Source organism: Opisthorchis viverrini (assembly GCF_000715545.1).
Source record: "Opisthorchis viverrini unplaced genomic scaffold opera_v5_288, whole genome shotgun sequence".
Taxonomy (NCBI): Eukaryota; Metazoa; Platyhelminthes; class Trematoda; order Opisthorchiida; family Opisthorchiidae; genus Opisthorchis; species Opisthorchis viverrini.
Genome location: NW_008751946.1, coordinates 504366 through 528866, shown reverse-complemented (window position 1 = coordinate 528866; position 24501 = coordinate 504366). Strand labels below are relative to the sequence as shown.

Here is a 24501-nt window from a genome sequence, read left to right as displayed (position 1 = left end):
TCAAGCTGAAAAATTTTTTAGGGGCTTTCAATTTCTCGTCCTTGCAACAGAGGTTTCATTTGGCGAATATACACTCATTTGAAAACTAATTTGGTTTTTCGATGGACTCACCTGGAACCCAGCTGAATCTCTCGTTTGTGATGTTTTCAGGTTTCATTTGCCTCCTCTTATATCTAGCTGTTTGTGACAAGTATGTCCCAGACTCGCATTTCCGCATTTGTTTGTATCGTATCAATTCTGATCTGCCACGCGACCTCAATTAACCAAATAGTGTGCAGTGAGGCGAAAGCCTTGACAAACAATCATGTCCTTTAGGATACTTATTTGAATCGAAGCACAGCACAAACGGAATTGACGACCGCTTCTTGATAAAAGTTGTCCTTTTAAAGAAGTCACCCTCAATAGTTGAACTTCTGTGGGTTTTTACCTGTCAAAATAATGCAGCTTCGACGACACTGAAGGCATCTTTTAAGGCACTGGGTAAATTTGTTCCGTTAACAGCCCGTGCATGTCTAACTCATCGTGCAACATACGCTCGTGATGCGACATTTAACAACCATGTCTTCTTTTTTAGCAGTTCTCGTGAACTAAGCATGCATGTAGACCAGCCTTGTAAAAGTTATCCTCTCACCTAGTAATTCCGTTTGTTTCCCATCGGCTTTCTGCAACGTATGATATGTCTCCTTAGTTCCCGTCTGCGTTCGTATCTCCAGTTTTGCTACCACTCAAATGCAGTCGCCCTCTATGCGGAAACCACCTAGAAGGATCTACAAACGTCTCTCCTCGCATGGAATTTTATAAAAGACGAATTGAAAAGTAGTTGCAGAGTAATTCTGGGAATCGACCGTGTTTGCTGTACTCATTCGAATTGCGAGCACTGTGATACCAGGTGAAGTGCGGCGGAAACAAAGCTTTTGACTGTATATGGACGTGGTCGACGAAGTTTGCTACAGAGTGACAGTGAAAAGCTGAAAAATACGGGCATCAACGTGATCTACTTCCGCAGTATTTCGAATTAATTGGTATGAACCTGAGTATGTTCATGAGTTCCAATTACCATAACACCAATGTCACAAACTGAATGAATCGAGGTGAGAATGGAAAGGACAAGGTACCCACTTCAGGTAGCAGTTGCGCATGCTGCTCTCTCGTTCCCATAACGCATGCATGCGTTCTTGTGAAAAAAATTAACTCACATTTATAGGCTTTTGTTCTGACAAATTTGTAACTTGCACTCTACAGGAAAACAAGATTTTATTCTAGAAAATCGAGGAGACTGTTTCTCTTGAGAGGGATTCTGACTAAAATATTCCTTGAATTGTGGTCCATGGTGACCTCTAAAACACGAATTGCTGTCAAAAACGCCATACCGTTTGATGTACCCACAAAGGTGAGAGATAAATAAAAAAAGCTTTCGGTTTAAGGATCATCAAAGTAGTCTGCCAACAGAGGACCTAGTCAGTATCAGCAGAAATATGGGAAACAGAACTTCATCAGCTGTTGTTGACTATTTTTCACTCCCACTGGACTTATTGTGACCTTGAAGGACTAACCAAGGCCTACAACGAGTAATGAATTCCGCCTAAAGAACCAGCATAGACAACAAAAGATGTGGTTGTATAAACCGAAACAATTATAGTCGAACGGGTGTATATGATAACAGCATCGATGATGAAGTCATTGGTGACGAAACATTTGCTAGCCAATTGCTGGGTTCGGCAAATAGACTAACAGCCAACGGTCCAACACTCGAGCTAACAATATTTTGGCACACTGGTTCAACCTCACCATCGTCTCTATCATGATTTATGTACACATCAGTTTTGATGGCCGGTGCGTCACGGCCACCGAACCCATGTTGCTTTAGTTTAAGAAATTCCTATTGTGAAAGGATGGACAAATTAGGTAATCAAAGGTTTGAATCATAGTTTACTCAAATATCCAGTGGTTCATATACCTCGTTGCACTCATTCTGTACTCTGGACGGAAACTGGCAGCGAGAACGCTATCGTGATCAGCTGACAGCCAAGCGCTTTCAGAGGCACGTATATCTTTTCGTAGAAGAATAGCCTATCCGCAGTAGTTCGTCCGGCAACAGCTGTCTCGGTGTTTTCTGAGAAACTTTATGACTTTTCCCTTAACTTTGCTACCGCCCCATCAAGTGAAATCCTGGCAATTCTCCTGTTCCACGCAAACTTTGCGGATGGACGAAATCCGGCAGCCGACCACAACAACATATGGGATAATCAACAGTGAAGTTGAGTAGACGAAATAGTAGGTGAGATTTTAATGTAGAGCTGTGTGGGCGAATGAACCATGATTCGCGGAAAATTTCTCCGTTCCGTTTTCCGAAGAAAGAGTAATAACTTCGTTGGATATGAAGGACGTCTCAGAAATCAGTCGTGTGCAGTCCGTGCAATGGTCGAAGGGGTTCCACTGAACTTCAATAGCCGTGCAAAAGCGTGACGAGGTGAAGCTATGTCACGCACCCGAAAAATATCTTTACTGAACATGCTTCTCTCGCGACTGATTAGGACTCTTCGAAAAATTTACAGCGAGCTTTTGGGCTCGCGAAATGAGAGGCTTACTCTTATCCTGAGGAATCATACTTCGAACATGCTTCGTCGCTAGCCTGACCATTGAACTAAACAGCTGTTATCCTCGAAACTGGTGCTGCACCCTTCTCCATCTTCACTGCTTGAATTGGGTTAATCGTGCAAGGCCGGCCACACTGGGATTAAGGTTGAGCTACGCAAGTCTTCGCAAATCCAGTTGGTTCTTTAAATAATAACACCCGTCTTCTGTTTCACTAGACTGTATACCTCCGTAATTGTCATTTTGGTGGTACCTACTCGAGTCCAGTTGGATAACATATCAAGTGCTAATTCATAGTGAACCAGTTCCAGGTTCATTGTGCTGATGCGTCAGTAGCTGATGGCCTTAGTCATTGAGTATTCGCTCCATTCCACATCGAAATTTCATCAAGTTATCAAAAAGCTATGGAAGAACGTTTTATCCATAAATGGAGAAATCGTGAGACTCGATTAGTGTAGGTTGTCCATGCAAGATTTATCCCCACTATTCATAAGATACGGCTCTTCACAACTTATCACCATTTTCACAGAAATCATTCGTACGAGGGCGCTTGTGCTTCTCAATAAAGCCGGACTCATTTTTTCTCTTGTTAGCGCTAAAAAAGCCTGTAATAAAGCTTGTTCATACAAGTGTGATGTGGCTTCTGTCCGTGCCATTTCACAGGTGCACTCATCCGCATTCCATCCAGTGGTGGTCAGTGACCATATGTAAAATGTGATAAACATGGTCACTGTAAACTTGTGGATTCGTCAACCGGTATAACCGTGACCGGCATCAAGAAATGTGATAAACCAAGTTGTCAGATTTATAGTGTGTATCACTCGCGTACATTCTTTTCGTGTGGAATGTTATTCCCCACAGTCATAAGGGCGCTGTTCTTAACTTCCGAGGAACCCGCAAACAATTGTACTGGTGTTCACGTACTTCATTTGTCCCCTTTGTTGCTTTTCAACTATCTAAACTGCCTCTACCAAAGGAATATTTCGTCTGTTTGGGTTGTCTCGGCCGTATGTTGTATCATCTTCGGGTGCGTTACCAATGCGTTGAACGTGTAAATATAATTGCGTGGAGTTTTTCCCACGTTGCCAAATTACAAAATCAAAGGGACTAAGTTTCTCTGTTTACGCTGCTCATTTAGTGGCTTTCCTAAGCATGCCTTCCTCCACAAAAGGAAAGATTTGTTTGACTACATTCCAAATGAGTACTCGGAATAATGGAATAAGTCTGTTAGATTTTATAACGAATCGGACCGCACAATAGCCGTAGGATGCTGGCGACGTCACGTGTTCGACCTCCTCATCCAGGAGACGTTTCCTTTTGGGAAAGAATCCCACTGACAGCTTCATAAATAAATAGTAGTGCAATATGATCTCATCTGTTTGAATGGGCGTACGAACAAAACTGTGCACTTTTGCTTGTCCCTCAAAAATGCAATGTGAGGGCTTTCGAACCACTGTAGCTAATAAATGAGGGTCGCTGTAACTTCGAAAGATAATCAGCGTCGAAAAAGGTGGAGACAAGAACACTGCTGCGACATTGAAAATGGAGCATACTGCACACAGCTGTCTGTCAGGGAGTTGAGCGGAACATTCCAAAATTCCAGCACGCTCACACTATTATTCCTAATGACCTAAACGTGCATGTTACAGATCCCAAAGCCTTGCTTATCACGCCAAGCAAAATTACATGAACCCACCAAGAAGTGGAATTTGGTGACTTGAAACGTCTCTGGTTTTCTCAAGCTGCTGATTTACGCGTTGGGTGTTCCAGTCTGCTTTATTTTGAACGAGGGATAACATCCAAAGCTGTGAAAATCTGAGGTATGACCTGTAGCTGCAAAGTTCCATAGCTATGGATTCCCGCTTATTCTAGTCTTCGTGGTAAACACCACATTTGACTGGCGTCTTTCAAGAGCACATTGGGAAGGTTGCCATCAGTGAGATTTTTCATAGCCTTTCCGAATACACCTTAAGCGCACGTTTTTGTGGAGGGTTAGGGATCATATAAACGACCGTTGAGTGCACTGCCAGCATCCGAAGAAAGGCTCGCTGAGTAGGTGGGGGATTATCGAGATTCATGCAGGATTGCATCTTGTAGCTCGATCGCTGCTACATCATTGTGGTTTGAGAGGGGTTGTAACACTCGTGAATACTCCGGCGTTAAATCCTGAACTGAAAGCCCCATTGTGGAATCTGGGTGTGCAAACAGACGCGTGTAGACATCACATCTTTGTTAGGATTTGAAAATTTTGTATTTCGTTTGAGTCGTTGGTGATTCGGATGGTCCGAAGAAGCTTGCATGCCGTACTGGAGTTGATTTGTTTGAAGGCAGATAATGATCCAAGTTACCTGGTGTCACCCGATAATTTCAAAGAAAAGTAACGGGTTAAGCTAATGTCACACTTCGGTCTCCATGAGGAGGCAGTTTTGGCAGGTGTAAATTAGATTAAAGTGGACGTGTGAGTATCGTCTTAAACCGTTAACCTATACCAATTATCTGAATAGCTGTAATATCTTCCACGCAAATCAATACACATCACGCTGATTGTTCGTCATTTTCTGATGCGGCTTGCCCGTGTTTTTACGGGACAAGTAAAATTAACCCGTAATTGACACACCTTCCGAAGCTGTGTGGACCTTCGTTTGCTGAGTATGAGTTGACGACCTTAGGGTTGAATGACATGGCGTTCTCTGATTATCGGCTATTCACGTTTCGTAGGCCCTGTTCTCATGCCGTATCGAATACTGGATATTTTATTGCATGTCTTAAGTCGAGAAGTTGGTTTATTTGAATAGGATCAACACTTTGCGATGCGAACTTGACTTTAACCATCCCCAGTCGTGTGCTTATAAGCGTTCGTTGTTTCTCTTCTTGGTAGTTTTCGTCTCTTCAGCGAGGTTTGACCGTACGTGTATTGAAACAAACTTCAATGATAGTGGCTTTTAGACCTGTTATTCCAGTGTTTTTAGACTTCTTATGTTGGGAACCTCACATATAAGACACAAAGTTACTAGCCATGCAGGTGAACAGGTAATCGCCAGCAACTCTGAACGTGTTGTTAATCACCACATGGATTAAAGGAGGAGAGGGAGCGATCATGGGACAGCACATGATATCGAATAAAAAGGCCAAGTGATGTGAACCGGTATCGTGACCGAATTGAGTTTGTGGCGGCGTTTGATCTTCGAGTTCATAGTCAATCTTCTTTCGCGCAACTAACCAGAGCAAACGCCCTATCATCTTCAGCCTTCGTCCTAATGTCTCGTGCATACTCGTCACCGGGCACCGCCTGTCCTAGGCATTGTCAGCGCTGAGATCTCAGATGCCGCCACACAAACTTATGGGCAGGTCTAACGAATATCGTTTAATGGGTTCAGCATTTCTTAGGGCAACCCACTGCTGAGCAAAATGTGGTTTTGTCATTATCGTTGCGGCTCGTACACTACGATGTCCCACCACCTCATAGCGTCTAACCGAACGTGTAGCTTATTGCCGCCACCCGTTTGATGTATGCAACCAGAGTATGCTTATCCATTGATTCAGTTTGTACGATCTTCACTCAGCCATTCGTGAATGGTATGTCTGTGTGTGTACTGGAATGTCATTGCATCTTGGATTTTTATGTTCTAGGGTAGCACGTTCGGCAGCATACTGGCAGCTTTGATTGTCGATTTTTTGACTCATGTCACTGTTAGCGCCTTCGATTTGCTTCCTTATTCACCAGGTATCATTCTGAACGTTTTGAACAGAAGAATGCTATTCAACCTTGAATAACTTTTGTGGTCACGTGTTGTGGGTTAGTAACTCATAGTTTGCATAGCTGGACTTATGTCAAATTTTCATCTGTTATCCTTCTGTAAGAGAAATTGACATTATCTGTTTGTGTCTGTAGCTTTTTGTGAACACGATGGTAGTCAACTGACTAAGAGATTTGGAGATCACTTGTTATCCCCCATGCAGTGCTTTTCCGCTCAGTTGGTGACGAAATGTGCTTTCCTAGTCATCACATTCACACGAGATGTTAGACACCCCGCACTCCATGGGGTATGATGTGGAAACGGACCTGAGTGTAGCCACTGCTTAGTACAATAATATTGTTGAACAAATCTTCTAGTTTCACCTCTTCTTGTTGGGGATTGCACATACCCTTCCCACGGCAAACCGGCAGTTTTCTATAAGGTGGTTTTGCTAGGTTGTCAACCGAATCCATTCTGGGATGTGCCGTACGCTTGACGGATTTTTCTAATTACACCCTTGTGCACTCTGACCTACAATTATCTATTTTTCGAATTAGTTTTTTTTTTAAATCTCGCTACCGCCCACAGCATACGTGTGCTTACTATTCACAAGGATGGAGACCCGGCTGTCAAGATGCTCCATTAGATCCCCATCATAATTATTTTTTGTTGGCTGACAACGGTACGACGGGGAAGTTTGGTGGTGAACTGTGTCTGCGACGTCGTCTCGAGCAGTACTTGGCTCAGCAACCGATTGATATGCGGCGATATGGTAAGTCGACTTCAGGACTAACAAGTTCTTACTTACAACCGGTAGTTCTGTCTACACGTTTGATTTCCTTTAGGGATTTTTAATGGAAATCTATTTTCATCCTCGAAGGAATTTGTTTTAGGGAGCTTGTTTTGTCCATGAATTGATCAGCTTCGCACAAATGGCCTCAACGGTAAACGGATTTTTTAACCAGCATTTAGGAACATCCTTCAATGAGGAACATTCCTGAGGGATCCAATACGGGGTTTCTGTTCCACAGTGCCTTTTGGTTACCTTTGCAAAGAATAACTTATCCATTCCAAGTTTACTTAGATTAGTAGGAGATGAATATTTTCTCATTTTCATTTATTAGAGCCAAACTGTTCTCTTCATTTTCAAACTACTGAAGCGGAATTCTCGTTCCAAATCCTTTTAAACGGTTTCGTTCATTAGGTGGGGACGAGATGGCTCAAGTGGCTAGAGCGCGAATTTGCTGACCGGAAGGTCCGTGGTTCAAACCCGACCTCTGCCTCTCAACTTTCCCTGTCTAGGCTTGGGCAATCTGACAGTATCGCAGCCCTCGTACCTCCTTCTGGTGGCATGGCAGCTAGGCACCGGAACTTTCATTGAGGTGACTAGGGGTGACAATAATGCCGTCGGGCACTCGCATCATTCATAACAAACAACAATATCCCATTAGGGAATTGGAAAGTATAAATCGTGTCGGTAATTTGGACACCACAGTTAGATGCCAGATCTTGGTAGATTTATGCATTCCGCATTTCCCCATCAGCTGGATTGGTGGGTCCAGCCAGTTGGTTGAATTGTTGGGACGATCTGCAGGTATCTAAAACCGACAAGCTGTTCAACATTGAAACTTTATACATTCTTTTGACCTTGTTGACTCGGCCATGGCGAGCATTGTCATTTCAACAGAGCACTTTAATACCCTGTACATTGAGAATATCGGTCTCTAGTTTCAGAATACGTTTTATGGGCAAATGGTGACATGGCTATGGGAATTTTACTAGACAAAATCATCGTACTTGTCTTATCGTCATGATTCAAGGCCAGCTGAGCGATCTCACGTCTTAGCTAACCCAACGCAGGCAGGTTGTTGCGACCCACTGTTCACTGGTACGAACAAGGAATTGGCTGTGGAATTTGTTCAGGGTCTCAGTAGCATTTATCCACATCTCGCCGTAACCCACGAAGAGGAAGTTGACAGCAGCCTCCCATATTTAAAAATATTCATTTCAGGCAACTAGCTGAGTCCGTCAAAGTTAGTGTTTACATGTTCAGCTACATGTTCAGCTCACTTGATGCATCTCTGCGGTTTCAACTCTACGGAGCTGAGACAACTTTGACCAGAGCTTGTTCTCACCTCACATCGTGCTTGCACACCAGATTGCATCACAAACATACTGGTGATAAAAGGAAGCCCCATTAAATGATGCGACGGACGGAAGACAGTATCACTTGGCGATGACTCTGTAACAAGGAATGCTATATCTAGCGAAATTCACTTGAATTGACTGCAACCGTTAAGCCAAGCTAACGATTAATCTTAGCACTGAAGATGATATACAACGCAGCTGAAGTTTGGGTTCTCATCCAGACGAAGGTTCACCGACACATTCAGTTCTGGGAGTTTAACCTATTGAAGCCAACTGCCACTGTGTTTACCGGTTCACATTTAACTGCGGAGCTAGGTGCACGGGCGGAACTGATCGACATCGGAATGAAGCAGCACTTATTACTCTGGGTCCAAAATCAGAGAGCAATGAAAACACGACACGTCTATCTGATCATCAGCCATCAGAGTCATCGATTGATGGACATCTCTTGGCCACAGGTCACCAATTGGATTTGACTGCAACGCGTGCTATTCTACTTTTTAATCGGAACTCGCATGTTCTGAAGTTCGTCGAAGTGGTAACAACCAATCGACTAAAGCTTTCCTGGTGCATTAAAAAAAACTCGATACAATACCGACACTACCTTGGACTCAGTACAAGTTCCATGACTATCTTATTATTGATCTATCAGCTCCTATCCAAGTGCCTAACTCCTCTAGTTATTAGTATTTCGACACTGACGAACCAATACGAAATGCATGCAACTACCGATTTCCATATTCTCATTGTTTTGTTCCAACTTTAAAGATGTATGAAACTTCTCCAACCAATCGTATCGTGGTAACCATATCATTATCACGAACCGAAATAGTAATAATGATACTGATGATTCACTGTATTAGGGCGAAGGCCCTAAGGTGGAAAGTTGTATGAGTGGACTTCGTTTGTACATAGTACTAGCCTACCATTGTCATTTTGGGGTACTCACTCCCAAACCGAGACAGTCTAGACAGATAGTAACTACGTGAGCGCCACTGTGATTGGAGACAACTATATCGTGCATTGGTAATGTGGTAAAATTGGTGGCTTATAGATGCAGCTGACTCGAACATGTATCTGCAGAAAGGGGTGTGAAGGAAACTATGAAGACTATGACTGCTACTGTCTTCTGAACTAGGGCCTCTATACTGGTTCAGAAACAATGCATGATATTGGTTGTTGATCAGGTGGCTGTTGATCTGTTCGCCGAGCTTGGCAATTGGCTTGCAAACGTTTCGTCACCATACGAAGAGACATCATCAGTGCGCAGTGTGCACCCAACTGTGCACTGATGTCTCCTCGTATGGTGACGAAACGTTTGCAAGCCAATTGCCAAGCTCGGCGAACAGATCAACAGCCACCTGATCAACAACCAATATCATGCATTGTTTCTGAACCAGTATAGAGGCCCTAGTTCAGAAGACAGTAGCAGTCATAGTCTTCATAGTTTCCTTCACACCCCTTTCTGCAGATACATGTTCGAGTCAGCTGCATCTATGCTGGCAAAATTCAAATTACACCGAGTAGTCGTTTGATAAGTCTGCATCTGGCACACGTGTGCTTAGCAAATAGTGTATAACGGAGTCAAACTGTGAGATGACCATCAGACAACCCTAGCCCGGAGGAAATTGGATAGGTTTTCTTCCAACATGCCAATTGCAACAACACGTTAACCATTTGATTTCGTTCACCGCCAAATTTGAAAGGATGAACGCCATTATTTGAAAAATGTACACCACATGGGGATGCAGTACCTTCTGTAACTGGCCCTCTTAGAACTGTATCCGCACTCTTTATCGGGGTCGGCTTGTCGTCCGCAGGACAAAATATCGCAATTCCATGTGTGGTCTAAGAGTCGGCTGGACATCTTAATTCCGCAGTTTCTTCTGACCACGTCCTCCGAGAACTCCAAAGAGAACAGAGTTAATATTTGATATGACAAATAGCTCCTCCTGTAGGTGTTGGGGGGAATTTTTGGTTTTGGGTCCCGATTTTATCTTATCAGTTGGGTCGCCACATGTTGGAAAACACAGATTCTGACATTTGTCATCTCTGTACTACTCCCGCGGCTTGCCTATCGGACCATTCATGTGTTCGGCCAGATAATCTAAGCATCGGTTTGACCACAACTTGTGTTGAAGTCTCCAGATGGTAGTTTATCTGTTCCCCCATTCCTTCGATTTTGTCATTATCAATCCTAACTGTTTACCGCTTCTGCTAGCAAAATCGCTTGTCCCCACTTACACACTTACGCATGCATGATTTTTTTAAATTGGACAAAAGCTCAATGGTTTACGGTTTGTCTGGTGATCACATTATTCGGGCGCGTTTTGTTTCCTCATCTTTTGGGATTATTTCTGTTGTAATTGCATGATTGAGTAAGACTTTGTCAAGCTGAATTCGGAGTAATAAAGCAAGGTAAAATTCATAAAGGACCGTGTTAATCTAACCATATCGGGACGATACGCTCACCTCTTTTGAGTAAAAATTTGATTGTTAGATTGCATTAGATGCTTAAGTAATTTATTGATACCCAATATCATCTGGCGATGGATCAAAGAGACAGGCGGGAAGAACTGTAACTTAGCGCCAAATGACGATGTGTATTTGCGAACGCGTTCGCACACGCGCAACTGCCAGCATTACATTCGTCGCTGGTTTCCATTTCACTAATTTTGCACAGGATATCGTCGGTAATGTGCTACGATTTTTCAAACCCGTCTGCGAAACGTTCCGGCTTCTTTCGTACCTCACTGATTGCGCTTACCGAGCAGTTTTGTACTTATGGGTGATAATCTGTGAAATCGAACTTTTCTCCGGTTGATGCACTTATTGGATTATAATGGTGGGTTTTCATCGAAAGCCCGTTTTATTTTGCACTAATCGATTATTCTGTAGACAGATGGAAATCCTAGGAGTGCAAAGGGAACTATGTGTTTGCCAAACGGTCTCATCCCGCACACTACAACGGCGAACGTGTAAAACGCAGTAAAATTATAAAAGATGACAGGGATTATGTACTTTTCCGATATCTTCGATAATTTGAGTAGGCTCAAGCTTGGAGCTCTTTATCTTGAGGTACTCTCCAAATTACCCCTGTCTTATATCGTCGGGGAAAGTGTTGAGCCCGAATTCATGACCAGTTTATGGCCCCGATGGCGACATCTGCTGAAAACATGAATGGGATTAAACAGAAACTGAAAGATCTGAGCAATCGTTTTTGTTCCCTTTTGGCCAACTTAAAGTGTTCATTTAGTCAGGATCACTGGAAGGCTTTACAGGACTTAAGGCATCATGAGGATGCTGTAGCATTTTGACCAGGCAAACAATCGGGTACCGTTAGACTCGATGAAAAGGTCGGACGTTTTGTCCGGCACCTTGAAGTTCCTTCCATACGAAAACACCCAGTCCGTATGTTTTTCGTGGAGGAGCAAGTTACATGTGTTCATCTTTCGAATGGAATTTAACCACAGTAGACTTATTTGTTCTTACCCACCCCAGCCATATGGTTTATCTAAGACTCATAGACAAAATGTACCAGTTCGCCCAACACTAACCATGGATGACTCGCTCATGAACGTGTCAAATGGTGAGCCGAACTTACGGAACATTGTTTAGAGGATCTCCACAAGCTCCTACCGCATCCGATATTTCAGGTCCAGGTGTTTTTTAGACATTCAGCCAGCATTGACGAATGTACCTCTCTGTGAAAATGCCGACTTTTTCCTGTCAATTTTCTCGGGAACATTTTATTTCCTTATCTAACGCGATCTTTAGGAGTCTTATCTTGCTATGTACAAAAGATATCAAGTACTACTTGCGAAGCAGAGTCTCCAACTCAGTCGATGGGATCGCCTTGGGAAATTTCAAGGACGGACATTAAATACTGGCAGAAACTGAGGTTAAGGGACGATTTTCGGACAATATTTTGCTGTTTGCAAAGGTAAACAACAAATTGTAAACCTACGCTCTACTCTGAAGCCAACTCATAAGAACATTTGCTTTGTGTGAGTATAAACAGGATGCTGTTCGTAAATACTTTAAGTGCAAGAGATCCGGATGGCTTGATGTTTGGTTTGTGTACCGGAGTTTGATACTTGACCGTTCGAAAGGCTTCACGATATCTGATGCAGGTAGTGAATCCCTTCCGTTGTGGAAAATAAATGGAACTCAACTATTGTGTCTCCCAGTTCATTTTGCATGTTAACTTGAATTTATCCAACGGGTCCATACCTTAGTTACAATGACGTAATGGTTTCCTGCAACATTTAACCAATTGATGCCATCTACTGTTCGTCAGTTACAGTCGCGTATTTTTTAGAAATCATCACAAAGTGAGACAAATTCGGTAACGCTACTTGAAATATGGGTATAAGCCATATGAATAAATGTTTTTTTTTCACTCAGGTATTTCTGGGTTAGCTTCAACGCCGTTGACTCACCCAGCCAAATGAACTTTACGTGGGTGAAGTACAGTGTCGGTTACCTAAGTCGGAAAATGTTCTTTAGGTGACCAACACCTTCACATATTCTTTGTAGATGTCCAATTTCAGCCCGATCGACCCAGTCAGCTTTATTGTTGGGACTGGTAGGATAAATTCAATGCGCCACTGAATAGATTTATCGGTTAGCAGATTGTGTAATCGTGTAGCTTTTTTACTGACTAACGGTAAGCGGGAGAGTGCTGTATTAGTCACCACATAACCTGTCGGTAGGCTAGCGCTCTCATTATTCAATCAGTTCGGAATTGTTAGGAATCGGTTGAGAAATGTTCATTTAGGAAGGTGCTTATCCAACAGTTGCATTGAACATTGTATGTTCACTAGTCCGGCGCAACTAAGTCCATCCAAAGTGCACGTCGTCCAGCTTGTGAAAAACAGCAATTAATTTCTTCGTTTTTAGTGTGTTCCCACCCTTATTCATTGTTCTATTTTATTCTGTCTTTTAATCGAACATGGCAATAGAACGCACAATACCCGTCTTTGACTAATCTCATCTTCTGAATCCGCTTCAGGTGGATCCAAGTCACGTATCCCGATTGTTGGTGTTCTTCTTGAAGGCGGTCAACAGACGTTCCGAACGGTCTTTGAGCTTGTAACTGGCCGGTATCCAGTACCCGTCGTTGTTTGTGACGGCAGTGGTCGTGCTGCTGATCTGCTGGCATTCATGCACCGTTACGCTAACGAAGATGGGTAAGTGTTCATGATTCGTGAACTGTGTGCATAGGCCGCTTGATGACCTTGTTACAGGCAAACTCCAGATGTGCAGCACATCGGCCAAAATCGATTGAATTTATCCACTGAAGTTGACGCGTGATTTCCCTTTTCGTAGGCCGAATTATGGTTAAGCGAAGTCGCGTTATCCAAGATAATCATCATAACAGGACGGCGTGAAATCGGAAGTGCAGTCGTCCTCACTTCCGGGAAAACGAATCTCTCCCAAAAATGGAAGTAATGGAAGTACGTGAGGTTTGACATAGTTCCTGTGATCCCGCCCTCCCCCCCCCCCCCCCCCCCCCCCGCCCCCCCCCCCTTTCGGGTGTGGTGTACATGTCCACTCAGGGCGGCCCCGGCACCTCCACCATGGTGCCCGGCGTGCAGGTCTACCGCTTGGCCTTCACCCAGCAGAGCGTTGGCTTGGCCTCCGCACTCGCCGTCACCCTGATGATTCTCGTGCTGCTGGTCGTCGGACCTCTGCAGCGTCTGGTCAACGGAAAGGAGCAGTGACCATGCAGCAATCCAAAGCCGTTCGCATCACCGGCACGGCGATGCTCGCTCTGACCGTCCTCTTCTGCGTACTGCCGTTCCTGAGCATGCTCTCCGCGGCATTGCAGCCGCAAGGTTCCATGCCCGAAGGTATCCAGTNTCCCCCCCCCCCCCCCCCCGCCGTAAGACGCGTCGCATCACTTCGGATAAGACACAGGTTGAAAAATGCAAACAGCAAATTGAATATGCACGTATTTGTTGCACCTTCGACACACGTCTTCGGCGAAAAAGGATCCTCTTATAGTTCATATTGCTAATTGTGATGTCGTTCCAATGTCTATGCTCGATTTCCCGAACAGCATACGGGGATTAAAACACCGAGGTAGCCGTAAGATACGACGAAGAAGTAAGTGAGCATTGATTGTCAAAACGATTGATGAAACGGGGAAGGGACGGCGCCGCCCGCCGTCGAATTGGCTCAGTACCTTTGCAAAGTAACCGAAAGCCATGACAGCACGTCACCATGCAGGGTAGGTTTCGAGGTATGAAGCCTAGAATCTCATTGTCGAGCTAGTGTCAAGTCATGATAGCACCAAGGTTTATATATACTCTCCTCTTAGGGAAAGCCACAGTGAAATCGCCAATAATCTCATGTGGCAGCTGTAGTAAACGTAAATGAAAATGACATTAACAAAGTCACAGGGTTAGAGCCGTAAAGGTCTTCACTCCTGTTGCCCGTGGCACTTTCTAGAAATTAGCTATGAAGACTTATGTCCACACCATGCTATGCTCGAAACTGGGTTATCAAACGATTTACGTGAACGGCTAGAAGGGGTAAAAAAGAGACGCTTTCTTATCCTGGAACCTATGTAGTTATTCCATGCTGACTCACTGTTGAGGGCATCACCCCAGGCCACTAATATCATTCTGTTTTCACTTCAGCGACTTACCTGCTCCATTAAAAGAACAGATCATTCCTACCATCAGTCGAACATTCCAACTGCATCGCCACGAATCGGAAGGACTGTATAGCGAACTGCGGCTATGTATGAAGAGGAGGCATTTGGTATGTGTGTTATCCATTTCATTGCTAAAAAACATCATATGAAAGTTGTGGAATCAGGTTCTCATTATGGTTGTTTTTCTGTATCCTGGGAAAGAATTGTTTTTTGTTTACCGCGCTTGGCCTCGAACCAAGTGATTTGCACTTTTTCGATACCATAACAATTGCCACCACAGTCCAGTTTGGTTGTTTACAATGAATTCCGAGTTGGGATTTGGCACAATAGATAACATTTTCGACAGAGGTTTTCAGCATTCGAGGTTTGTACAACCCACATGTTATCATTCTACCCATATTGGCCTATCTGATAGACGGACGACGCTGTCGGTCTTCAGGCTTAGCGCGTCATTCGAGTACGAATCTTACTCGGAACAGCTGGCTCAAAAGTCTCCCACTGAACTTTACTGACAATCAAAATAACGATGCCATTGCATTGTCGTCGATACAGTCGTCGTTACAGTCGATTCGAACAATCACATTGTTAAATCATGATTTCTGATCACCTTTTCTAGTGGCATGAGCAAATAGCACGTTCCTCAACTGGATCGGACACTGATTTAAAACGGACCCTTATTAGGTTGATTGACACTTAGTAAGCGATTATGATGGTAACGTCAAAATCACTCAAATAACCAGAACCGACTGTGTAGACGACAACTATGCTGTCAAGGGTTTCCTTCGACCCGCCTCGTAGACAAAAATGGTTATTCCTCTTCAGTTTCTGGTGCATCTGCTAAGTCGCGCACCATATACGTGAAGTTCGATTCAAATTTGGCCGCATACTCCACCAGGTCTCAAGCGTGATTGACCGACCCGTCCGAACACTACCCCATATACACAGGTAATAGTATGACATATTCAACAAGCAGGTATATGGGCCCTGTAAAAATACTCATTATTATCCCTGTTAACCCTCCTTCTAACTTAGGTCTCTGTGTGAAGTCATAGAATGGTTGCTGTGTCATTATCCGGAGAAGTTCAGTTATTTGGCAAAATTTGCTATCAACTTTTGGAACTCACTCATTTCAAAGTCATTTTTCCACGTCAGTGAAATCTCCGTGATATCTCCCAACTTATCGTAAAGATGCTCAGTTAAGTTCTTTTAAGAATTGATCAAAGTCCAGGACAGGTGATCGATATTTTGTTATGGCTTAGCTAGCGAGATATCACATCACATTGTCGCCTAAGGCATTGTAGGCCTGAAAACCCGCTTAGCCGGTTCTCTGGAGATGATATCAAATGTCAGATACCTTCGGATGGAATGCATTACCATTCGCAGTCAAGAGACCCACTATCAACAAATGGTGCGTGAACTAAAACGCGTTCACTTGACTTTCGCGTGCGGTCCCTTGTTGTTACACCTATCCTTTTTTTGAAAAAATGCAAGGTTTATCAGGTTAGATGCTCAAAAGCCGAGTACCTAAAAAACAAGAATAGGTGTGCGATTTGTTTTCGTGAATACCGCAGTTTATATACTTATCTACACTTGGTCGGCGTCCGCTTCTTCGAGAATCGGTCTACACTACAACTTATCACGCCCATGTCTAGTCATATACACAGGGAGGGAATTTTCCAGTTGACTTGAGGTCCATGTTTGGTTTTTGTCGTCATATACTCACTCACCGCCTCTATTGCGACTGAATGCAGGACGGCAAGCCAGACATGTTGAAGAGCAAACGTCTGCCACTACATATCATTAGCAAAATACATCACCGTGTCTATCCATCAGGGGTTCGTTTACCCTGTAAAATCACAATCTTTCAATGTGTAAAATAACTTTTTATGGAGATCCTGGTTATACCTCACTGAAGTGGACCATCCAAAGTTTTCCCGTCACTCAAGGGGTGATCTGGCAATACTTACTTCCTAGTCTGTCGTACGCCGCCCACAAACATATGGTGGTGTCAACACTGTTTTCATCCAATTTCTGTTGCTGTGGTTTGAGGTGCTGCTGACGCCCAGCTGTATATCGCTCACTCTTAGCTGAACTTTTATAGGCATATTTGATGCTACTTGCACACCAGTCTCCGAGCACTTTTTAAGCGGACGCTACGATTTTCACATACCCCAGATTTACAATAATGGATCTTACGGGACAGTTTTGATCATTTATCAGTTGGATTTCCGTGCAACTTTCCGTCTGCTCATTCATTAAGAGCTGTAGGTCAGAAGTTTCGTTCCCTCTCCACAGATAGCTTCACTCGTGGTGCTGCCGATGCTGTTTAGACAGAGCTCCAGCATCGGATCTATGTGTTTGACGTCTTTGCATTCACATCTTTCAGCCTTGTCTCCACTTAGGGACCTTACACCCGAACATCGTGCACCGGACTCAAAGTAAATACCAAATAGTTGGCAACTTTTGAGACTGAATTCACTAATCCGTGAGGATACCATTCAACATGCTGTAAAGGTATGGACATTATTGCGGCCACAAGACATTTGGATGATATGGTGTACGTAAAGCCCCCTATGCGGCGCTTTGGAAGCACTTCAAACTGATTTTATGGCACCTTTTGTTGTCATTCGTGAGAGATGTCTAGTAGCGAGTTAGGACCTTGGCGTGATTGATTATTCGCCCCATTCATTCCAGCTAGGAACATCATGTCACACACGACATTCCTAGCCTGAAGAGGGAAAATATTGGCGCACAGTCTTGTGAATGTTCAATGAGGAGGATCGCTACCCAGTTGAGTTCGCTATAAATGGCAGTTGATGTAGTTCGTGCCGATCCATCTGCATTCTTTTCAAAAGGTAGTGAGAATAGTGAGTAGTGAGCTTGGTAAAGTAAAAATTAGGTTCATAAATACCGCATTTAAGCAGTCAGTAACGTTCACCTGATATCATTCAAGGTGTTGGTCAAACACATCGGTTACTCTTGTTTATTCTACACTTTAAATGCACGAGTGAGCTGGAAAATCAGTTACTGAAGGCAATTCGCGTTTAACAGACATCGGATTGGCTAGAACTTAATGTCAATTGGAAGCGCAATTGGAAGTGCGACATTCAGTCTTACCAGTTCAGTTTGACATGCTACTAGCACTATTTTGGCAAGCCGAAAGGGAAACGAAAAGTCTAAATTACCACGGACGCTATGTGGTGTTTGGAGAGCAATATATGCGGGATGGTTCAGTTGACGAAAATTAATGGAAAACATACAGGAGACTAGTATGTTCGGACACTCAACTTCCACGCCTTCAGATGGGAACGGGACCTTTAAGTAGTACACCACTCGTACTGCTGTGCAATAAAAAGAACTGCAAACTAGATGAAAATAATCTCTGACGAACGTAGTTGCTAGCCGTTTGACGGATTCAGGTCATGCAAGTGATTCTAATGGTGTATTCACAACCTACCGAGATCAGTGTCTGGTCACGAATATCAGTGTTTGCTCACGTACTCCGAGCTGACGGCTTCCGAAAGTATTTATTCATGCACTGAACCTTACGCAATCTGCTCACGTGATCATTCGTTACACAAGCCAGTCAACTGTGACGTCAAATGGATCGAATTTTAACTGTATGGCGTTCTCTTTGTTACTGAATGGATACTTATTTACATGAACTATGCTTGGAATACTGCTTTCCTAATCATAAAACTTGTCAGTGGAATTCCTATGCTAAGAATTGGTTGAACAGCATATACAATTCGACCATGAGCAGTTGGTCAGCAGTGGTTAACTGACGATGGGATGGTATGCAACGCCACCCATGCTTTGGCCTTATGCCTCACATCAAGTGTGTGGTCGTCCGTCAAACAACGGATACCCAGATGGAGGAAAATCATGCGTTGTGCGAGCTTTTTCCTTCTGAACAGATTACCTATGGTTTACTGGAAATGAAGATAGTTGAAGGTTTGAGTGGGAAATTAAGTGAGGTGAGTCTTTGCCGAAAAAGGAGCATATCAAACCAACTTTTTTGTGAATCGACCTATCCGATCAGTTGACAAAACCGAATCGGCCCATCCCGGCTCATTGGTTTATCCCCACTGACATGAGAAAAAAACTAATCAGACCTAGGTATACATATCTGAGTGACTGAGCATGTGAAAAGTGCCACTATTCGTACACCTGAATTTTTCACTGGATTACCGAAAATAATACGTCCCGTCAGTTTGCCACAACGGTTCATTCAAGATTCGCACACAAATACCCAAAGGGGTACATCAAATTGTTAATTAAAGTATATTTCCAAGTCTGAATTGTCGTAGTGATATAAAGCATGGTGCGTAGTGTGTATTTACTGATTGGACTTTTTGGGGTTCGAGTCACCCGAGGAGTTGGTGAGGTGCGGACTGCTGATAGTCTCTGAAAAGTATGAAACAGCGACACGGTGCTTATTAGCCTTGCAGTCATAAACTCTGCCTCTGAATTGTAATTTTGATTCAATCTTCACAATCTCCCTGCACACAAACTGTATGACATTCGGTCGGTTTCATGGACCTGATTGCACTCACTTTTTGCTCCCATGACTTTTCACCCTTGGCCACTCATCCTTTTGATAGCCCCAGAATTTTTCAAAGATGAGAACGCGATCTATCTGCCACTTGACGCGATAAGTATCTTTCCCAAACAATGCGTTGCTGGCTGTGGAAGGCTAACTGGCAATGTTTTACGAAAAGTTATTTACGATGCATCCGCTAAGGATGAACAAACCAAGGCCATCGACAGTTAGTCCGATTTATTGGGATTAGCATGCTTGCAGTCTCAAAGATAGGGACTAAATTCCTTAAAAAATGATGAATATTCTCTTCAACATAAAGTACGAATGCGAGGAAGCCTAATACTTTCTTTCTTTGTTTTCTATGGGCTTTTTCCGTCTGTTTAATGGCTAAACTCACGTGTTCACGCTGCGCTAGCAGACTGTGGCCTTAACAAGCTTCGAAGAGAAAAGTTGCGCTCCATCTTGCGACCATTCGTGTCAGAAAGGAACAAGACGATGTTCAACCATGAACCCTGTTTTATTGTTAGTACTGACAAACTGTAACGTTTGACAAAATAAATGGCTGTGCCGGACAGTCTTCACAACACTCACGTGGCCTCGATCTTCGGGCCAGAAGAAAACTTAATCCCATAAAACTCCCTTTTTAGTTTGGTCATCATGTGGTCCAAGCTTGCCGACTGAGGTCCAAAAAACTGTTTGACAATGGCGAAGTACGTTCATTTGCAAACAAATATGGTTTTGCGAGAGACACTAGGAACCCAGCTGAATTTCTCATTTATGATGTTTCTAAGCCACTGAATGTGCTGCACCAGGCCGCCTCGAGTTACCTGACAGTGACCTTTTTGAATGAATTTTACAGCATTTCTAGCTACCTTGATTGGAACCATTTGCACAGGTACTATATGATGTCTTGTGACGATGCAGTTTCTCTTGCTTGTGTAATACGGCTAACTCGCATTTACGGTGTTTTTTCGCATAAAAGTAAAACACTTGTTATCATCATTACCACATACTTTCAGATCAGTATTTTTCGAATGGGCGAAGGTGACAGCGACGAGATCGACATAACCATTCTAACTGCGTTGCTACAAGGTAATCCTCTCAAAACCGTTTTGTTTTTTCCCTATGCAACTTATCAGTGCCAACATTCTTTCTTGACTAGAACAATCAGCATATTTCTCGTGAATAGTTGTAGAATTGGCTGAGGTTTGGTTCACATCACTTTTTGTGATCAATTTTCATACCCGTACATAGTCTCTCTAAGCGATCCACAGCATCAAAAACTGTTGGAACAAATTATGTTCATCGAATCGTTCTACGTGCTTGCGACAGGATGGTCATTTTTCGCAGTTGTGAAAAAATACATTTACCCGCAAAGAACTGAATTGTTGCTTTTGGTGATCTTTCCATGATCAACAGTACAAAATGAGCCCACCAAATGAACACTTTTGTTCCTATTTTAATGTCGAATCACACAGCATTTATTTAGGTCACAATCTTCTCGAATTAGCTGGGGCAAGTTGACTCAGTGGTGAGAGCGCGAATTTACTGACCGGAAGGTCCGTGATTCGAACGTGACCTCTGCCTCTCGACTTCCCCCGTCTAGGCTTGGGCAACCTGGCAGTATCCCAGCCCTTGTGGTTCTTCCTGGTGGGATGGCGGTTACGTACCGAAAGGGTGCTTCGGCTCAACGATTCTTCTCGAATTAGCAAGCGATCACCCAGTCAATACTGAATAGTCAAACCACTTTCCGGATTTCAACACACTCCCATACATGTTACGGTCAGATACAAGTTGGATAAGTTTGACGCAATTACGCACTCTTGTTTAATACCCAGGGCAATGTAGAAGTCTGTAGACGTGGTATCATAAGCTCCGATTTTTGCGCTCTTCACATCAAATGCTTGACAAGGTTGACAAATTAGTTCTAAAGTCCAACTTATGAAGAACGTTTTACAATGCTTCCTCATTGTGGCTAAAAACGGATTTCTCGGGTTAAACATGATGAGCTCAGCATTCTGAGACATCCTTTTTGGCTTGATGTTTTTGAACATGTTTCATAATTCTGCTTGCGAGCAAAGGCCTTGCCATAGTTCTGTGACACAAATCACCTGAAAGTGCAACGTCCAACCAGTCGAATAGCGTCATCCAGATTATTGTCCAATATGTCACAGATTCCATCTATCAAAAGTGGTTATGACCATGAGCACGGCGCTGTACAGGATAACTGTGGATAAACAAATCACAATGACTGTTCACCTGGAAGATGACGAAAAATGAAACTGAAGGAAGATCAATCAGGCCATTTTGAGTATCCTAACCTACACAGATTTCGGATCTATCCATTTTATCGGGCTGTTTTAGATTGACAGTTATATTTGGTCCTCCTCGCACCAGCTCTGATCACATGATCAGGGATCGTATTGCATTCGGACAGGGGAACAAATTGTTTATTCATGAACCGGAAACGTGGCTGCTAAAAACTTAGTTGAATTTCCCATCAATCATAGGTGTTTTTGTTCACTAAGTCAGTAAAATAGTTAACTCTACTGTCTTTATGATACGAGCACGATTCATGCTTAACTGATTGCACTGCAGACTAACTATGTCACCTCTCTATCTCCGGCACGGGCTGAGCGTTTGTGTTTGCATTTCAAATGCACCACAATTTATGTTGATTTTTCAAGTGGCTTTTTGTAGACGGTTGGACCGTCAAAGCAACAACAGTCGATCCGTTTTATGGCTAAACTTTTCACCTATCTTTTTCACACAGTCTCCGGCCACAAACTAACACCTGCTGAACAACTTTCTCTGACGATGGCTTGGGACCGACCAGACATTGCACGTTCCAAGGTTTTCACCTCGTGTAGCACATGGTCGGTACGTTTTTTCTCACACAAAAATCCTGGTTCTTTGTACTGCGCTTTGTCTGACTGTTTCGAGATAATCCAGCGGTTTCGACTGTCGAGAGATCATGAATAGCAGTCGTAACAGTGCTAGTATTCGGTACTGCGGGGAGACAAGTGATTTTCGGTTATCCGCACAACAGTAGTTCCTCGATGATTTGTTCCTACTTAAATGAATGGCAAGTAGCTTCTCTCCGAAGTTAAGACGGAAATTGTAAACGACCTGGAACCGAGTGAACACTCATTATTAATGCGCAGATTTACGAACAAACAAGCTGTTCTGTAGACCACTCGAATCAAAGTAAAGATCCGGTATTTGAGTACAATTAGGCCGCGACACATAGAGATAAGTCCATATTTTTGTCACGTAGAAACACCTTAACCATAAGGTATTAGTGATACGTTTTCTACCTCCATAGCGCGTTTTCAGGATCGATCCTTGGTTCGGTTCTCATCTGTTGCCGAACACAGTTTTATTCTTCGACATCTTAAAAATACCTGACGAATAACCTATCTGTGAGAAAGTATTTATAGGGTTTGCGGTCTTCTCAGTCCGGTCAGTTCAGTCGGGGCGAGATGGATCAGTGTTTAGAGCGCGAATTTACTGACTGAAAGCACCGTGGTTCAAACCGAACCTCTGCCTCTCGACTTCCCCTGTCCATGCTTGGGCAATTTGGCAGTATCCCAGCCCTCGTGCTTCCTTCTGGTGGGATGGCAGTTAGGCACCAAAAGGGTGCTACAGCTGCACGATGCTATTTTTTCAGTTAGGTCAGTTTGGAACCCGACTACTTGCAGCTTGTCACGTCATGCCCTCGTTAGGTTTTGGTAACATTTTAGATTGCTGCACTTTCTACTGAATACAACTATCAGCAAAGCACAGTTAGAAGTTTTCTGGAGGAATGCTCGCGATATCCGTGAGTTGGTACCGATTTGCTGTTTGAGTTACGTAATCACTGTTTTCTCACCCTTCGTTTCAGACAACCACCTTGGAAAACGCCATGGCTGATGCGCTCCTTAACGACCGTCTTGAGTTTGTGAAGCTACTTCTGGCCAAAGGATTGGGAATTCAAAGATTCCTGACCGTTGGCAGATTGGAGGAACTTTATATCGCCGCTAGTGATGTAAACAACCGATCGTTCCACAAATTATTTGCCAAGATAATGGGTGCTAGACAGGTGAGTTTGCCCCTTAAATTCGCTTTCCCCTCTTGAAGTGCTGAAGTGCAGGAAAAAGAGGAACTAATCAGACACGTACAGGCTTAGATAAAACACATTTGCAATGTGCCTCCCAAGTACACATAGTGCGAACAAAAATGCATTCTTGGTGATGTGTCCAAATTACAAACCTCCCGCTTACAAATGAACTGCGGTAAACGTTTGCTCTTCGTCTCGCCTATTCATGTTGATTTCACACGCAATTGACCACTCTCCTTTCAGTCCATGCTACGTATACATGCACTTCTCACTAGAGAGCTTACTGTTCCGTTAAACTGATTTTTTCTATGCAAATGACCCCGTTGAAATTTTCGGACGCATCTTGATGCCTACTTTGAGTGGACATATGCAACACCATCATTCTCGCCCTTCCTTGGTTTCTTAAGCGGATCACTCTGCGTGCTGTGGGTCAACTGATTGAAAACCTCATTGGTGGAGGTTATCAGCATAGCTATTGTGACAAATCGGGTTTCGGTCGATTGCCATCGTTTCAGCGTCGTTCAGCCTCGGCCGATGTTGGATCCTATTCATCTGATCCTTATCTGGTAAGGGACAATACCGTACGATCAGAAACAGTTTTTGTTTACCACATTTTCCTTTGCGCATTCTTTTTCATGCATCCGGCTACTCTTGACGGTGTTTCTTATTGCTCACAAGGGTGGATCACAGAGCGAAGGATATACCATGGCGTAGG

General features: G+C 43.5%; 1 protein-coding gene across 1 annotated transcript in view; it reads left to right on the top strand.

The window, feature by feature from the left end:
• T265_09604 (hypothetical protein) overlaps nt 1–24501 on the top strand; it is a gene marked incomplete at both ends in the record, with an annotated part of 79466 nt that overhangs the window by 16677 nt on the left and 38288 nt on the right. The window contains 7 exons of the mRNA XM_009175719.1: nt 6921–7104; nt 13495–13672; nt 15128–15251; nt 20707–20779; nt 22461–22567; nt 23571–23768; nt 24194–24352. Of these exons, the coding sequence (XP_009173983.1) occupies nt 6921–7104; nt 13495–13672; nt 15128–15251; nt 20707–20779; nt 22461–22567; nt 23571–23768; nt 24194–24352 (1023 nt within the window). The remainder of the gene's footprint in view (nt 1–6920; nt 7105–13494; nt 13673–15127; nt 15252–20706; nt 20780–22460; nt 22568–23570; nt 23769–24193; nt 24353–24501) is intronic.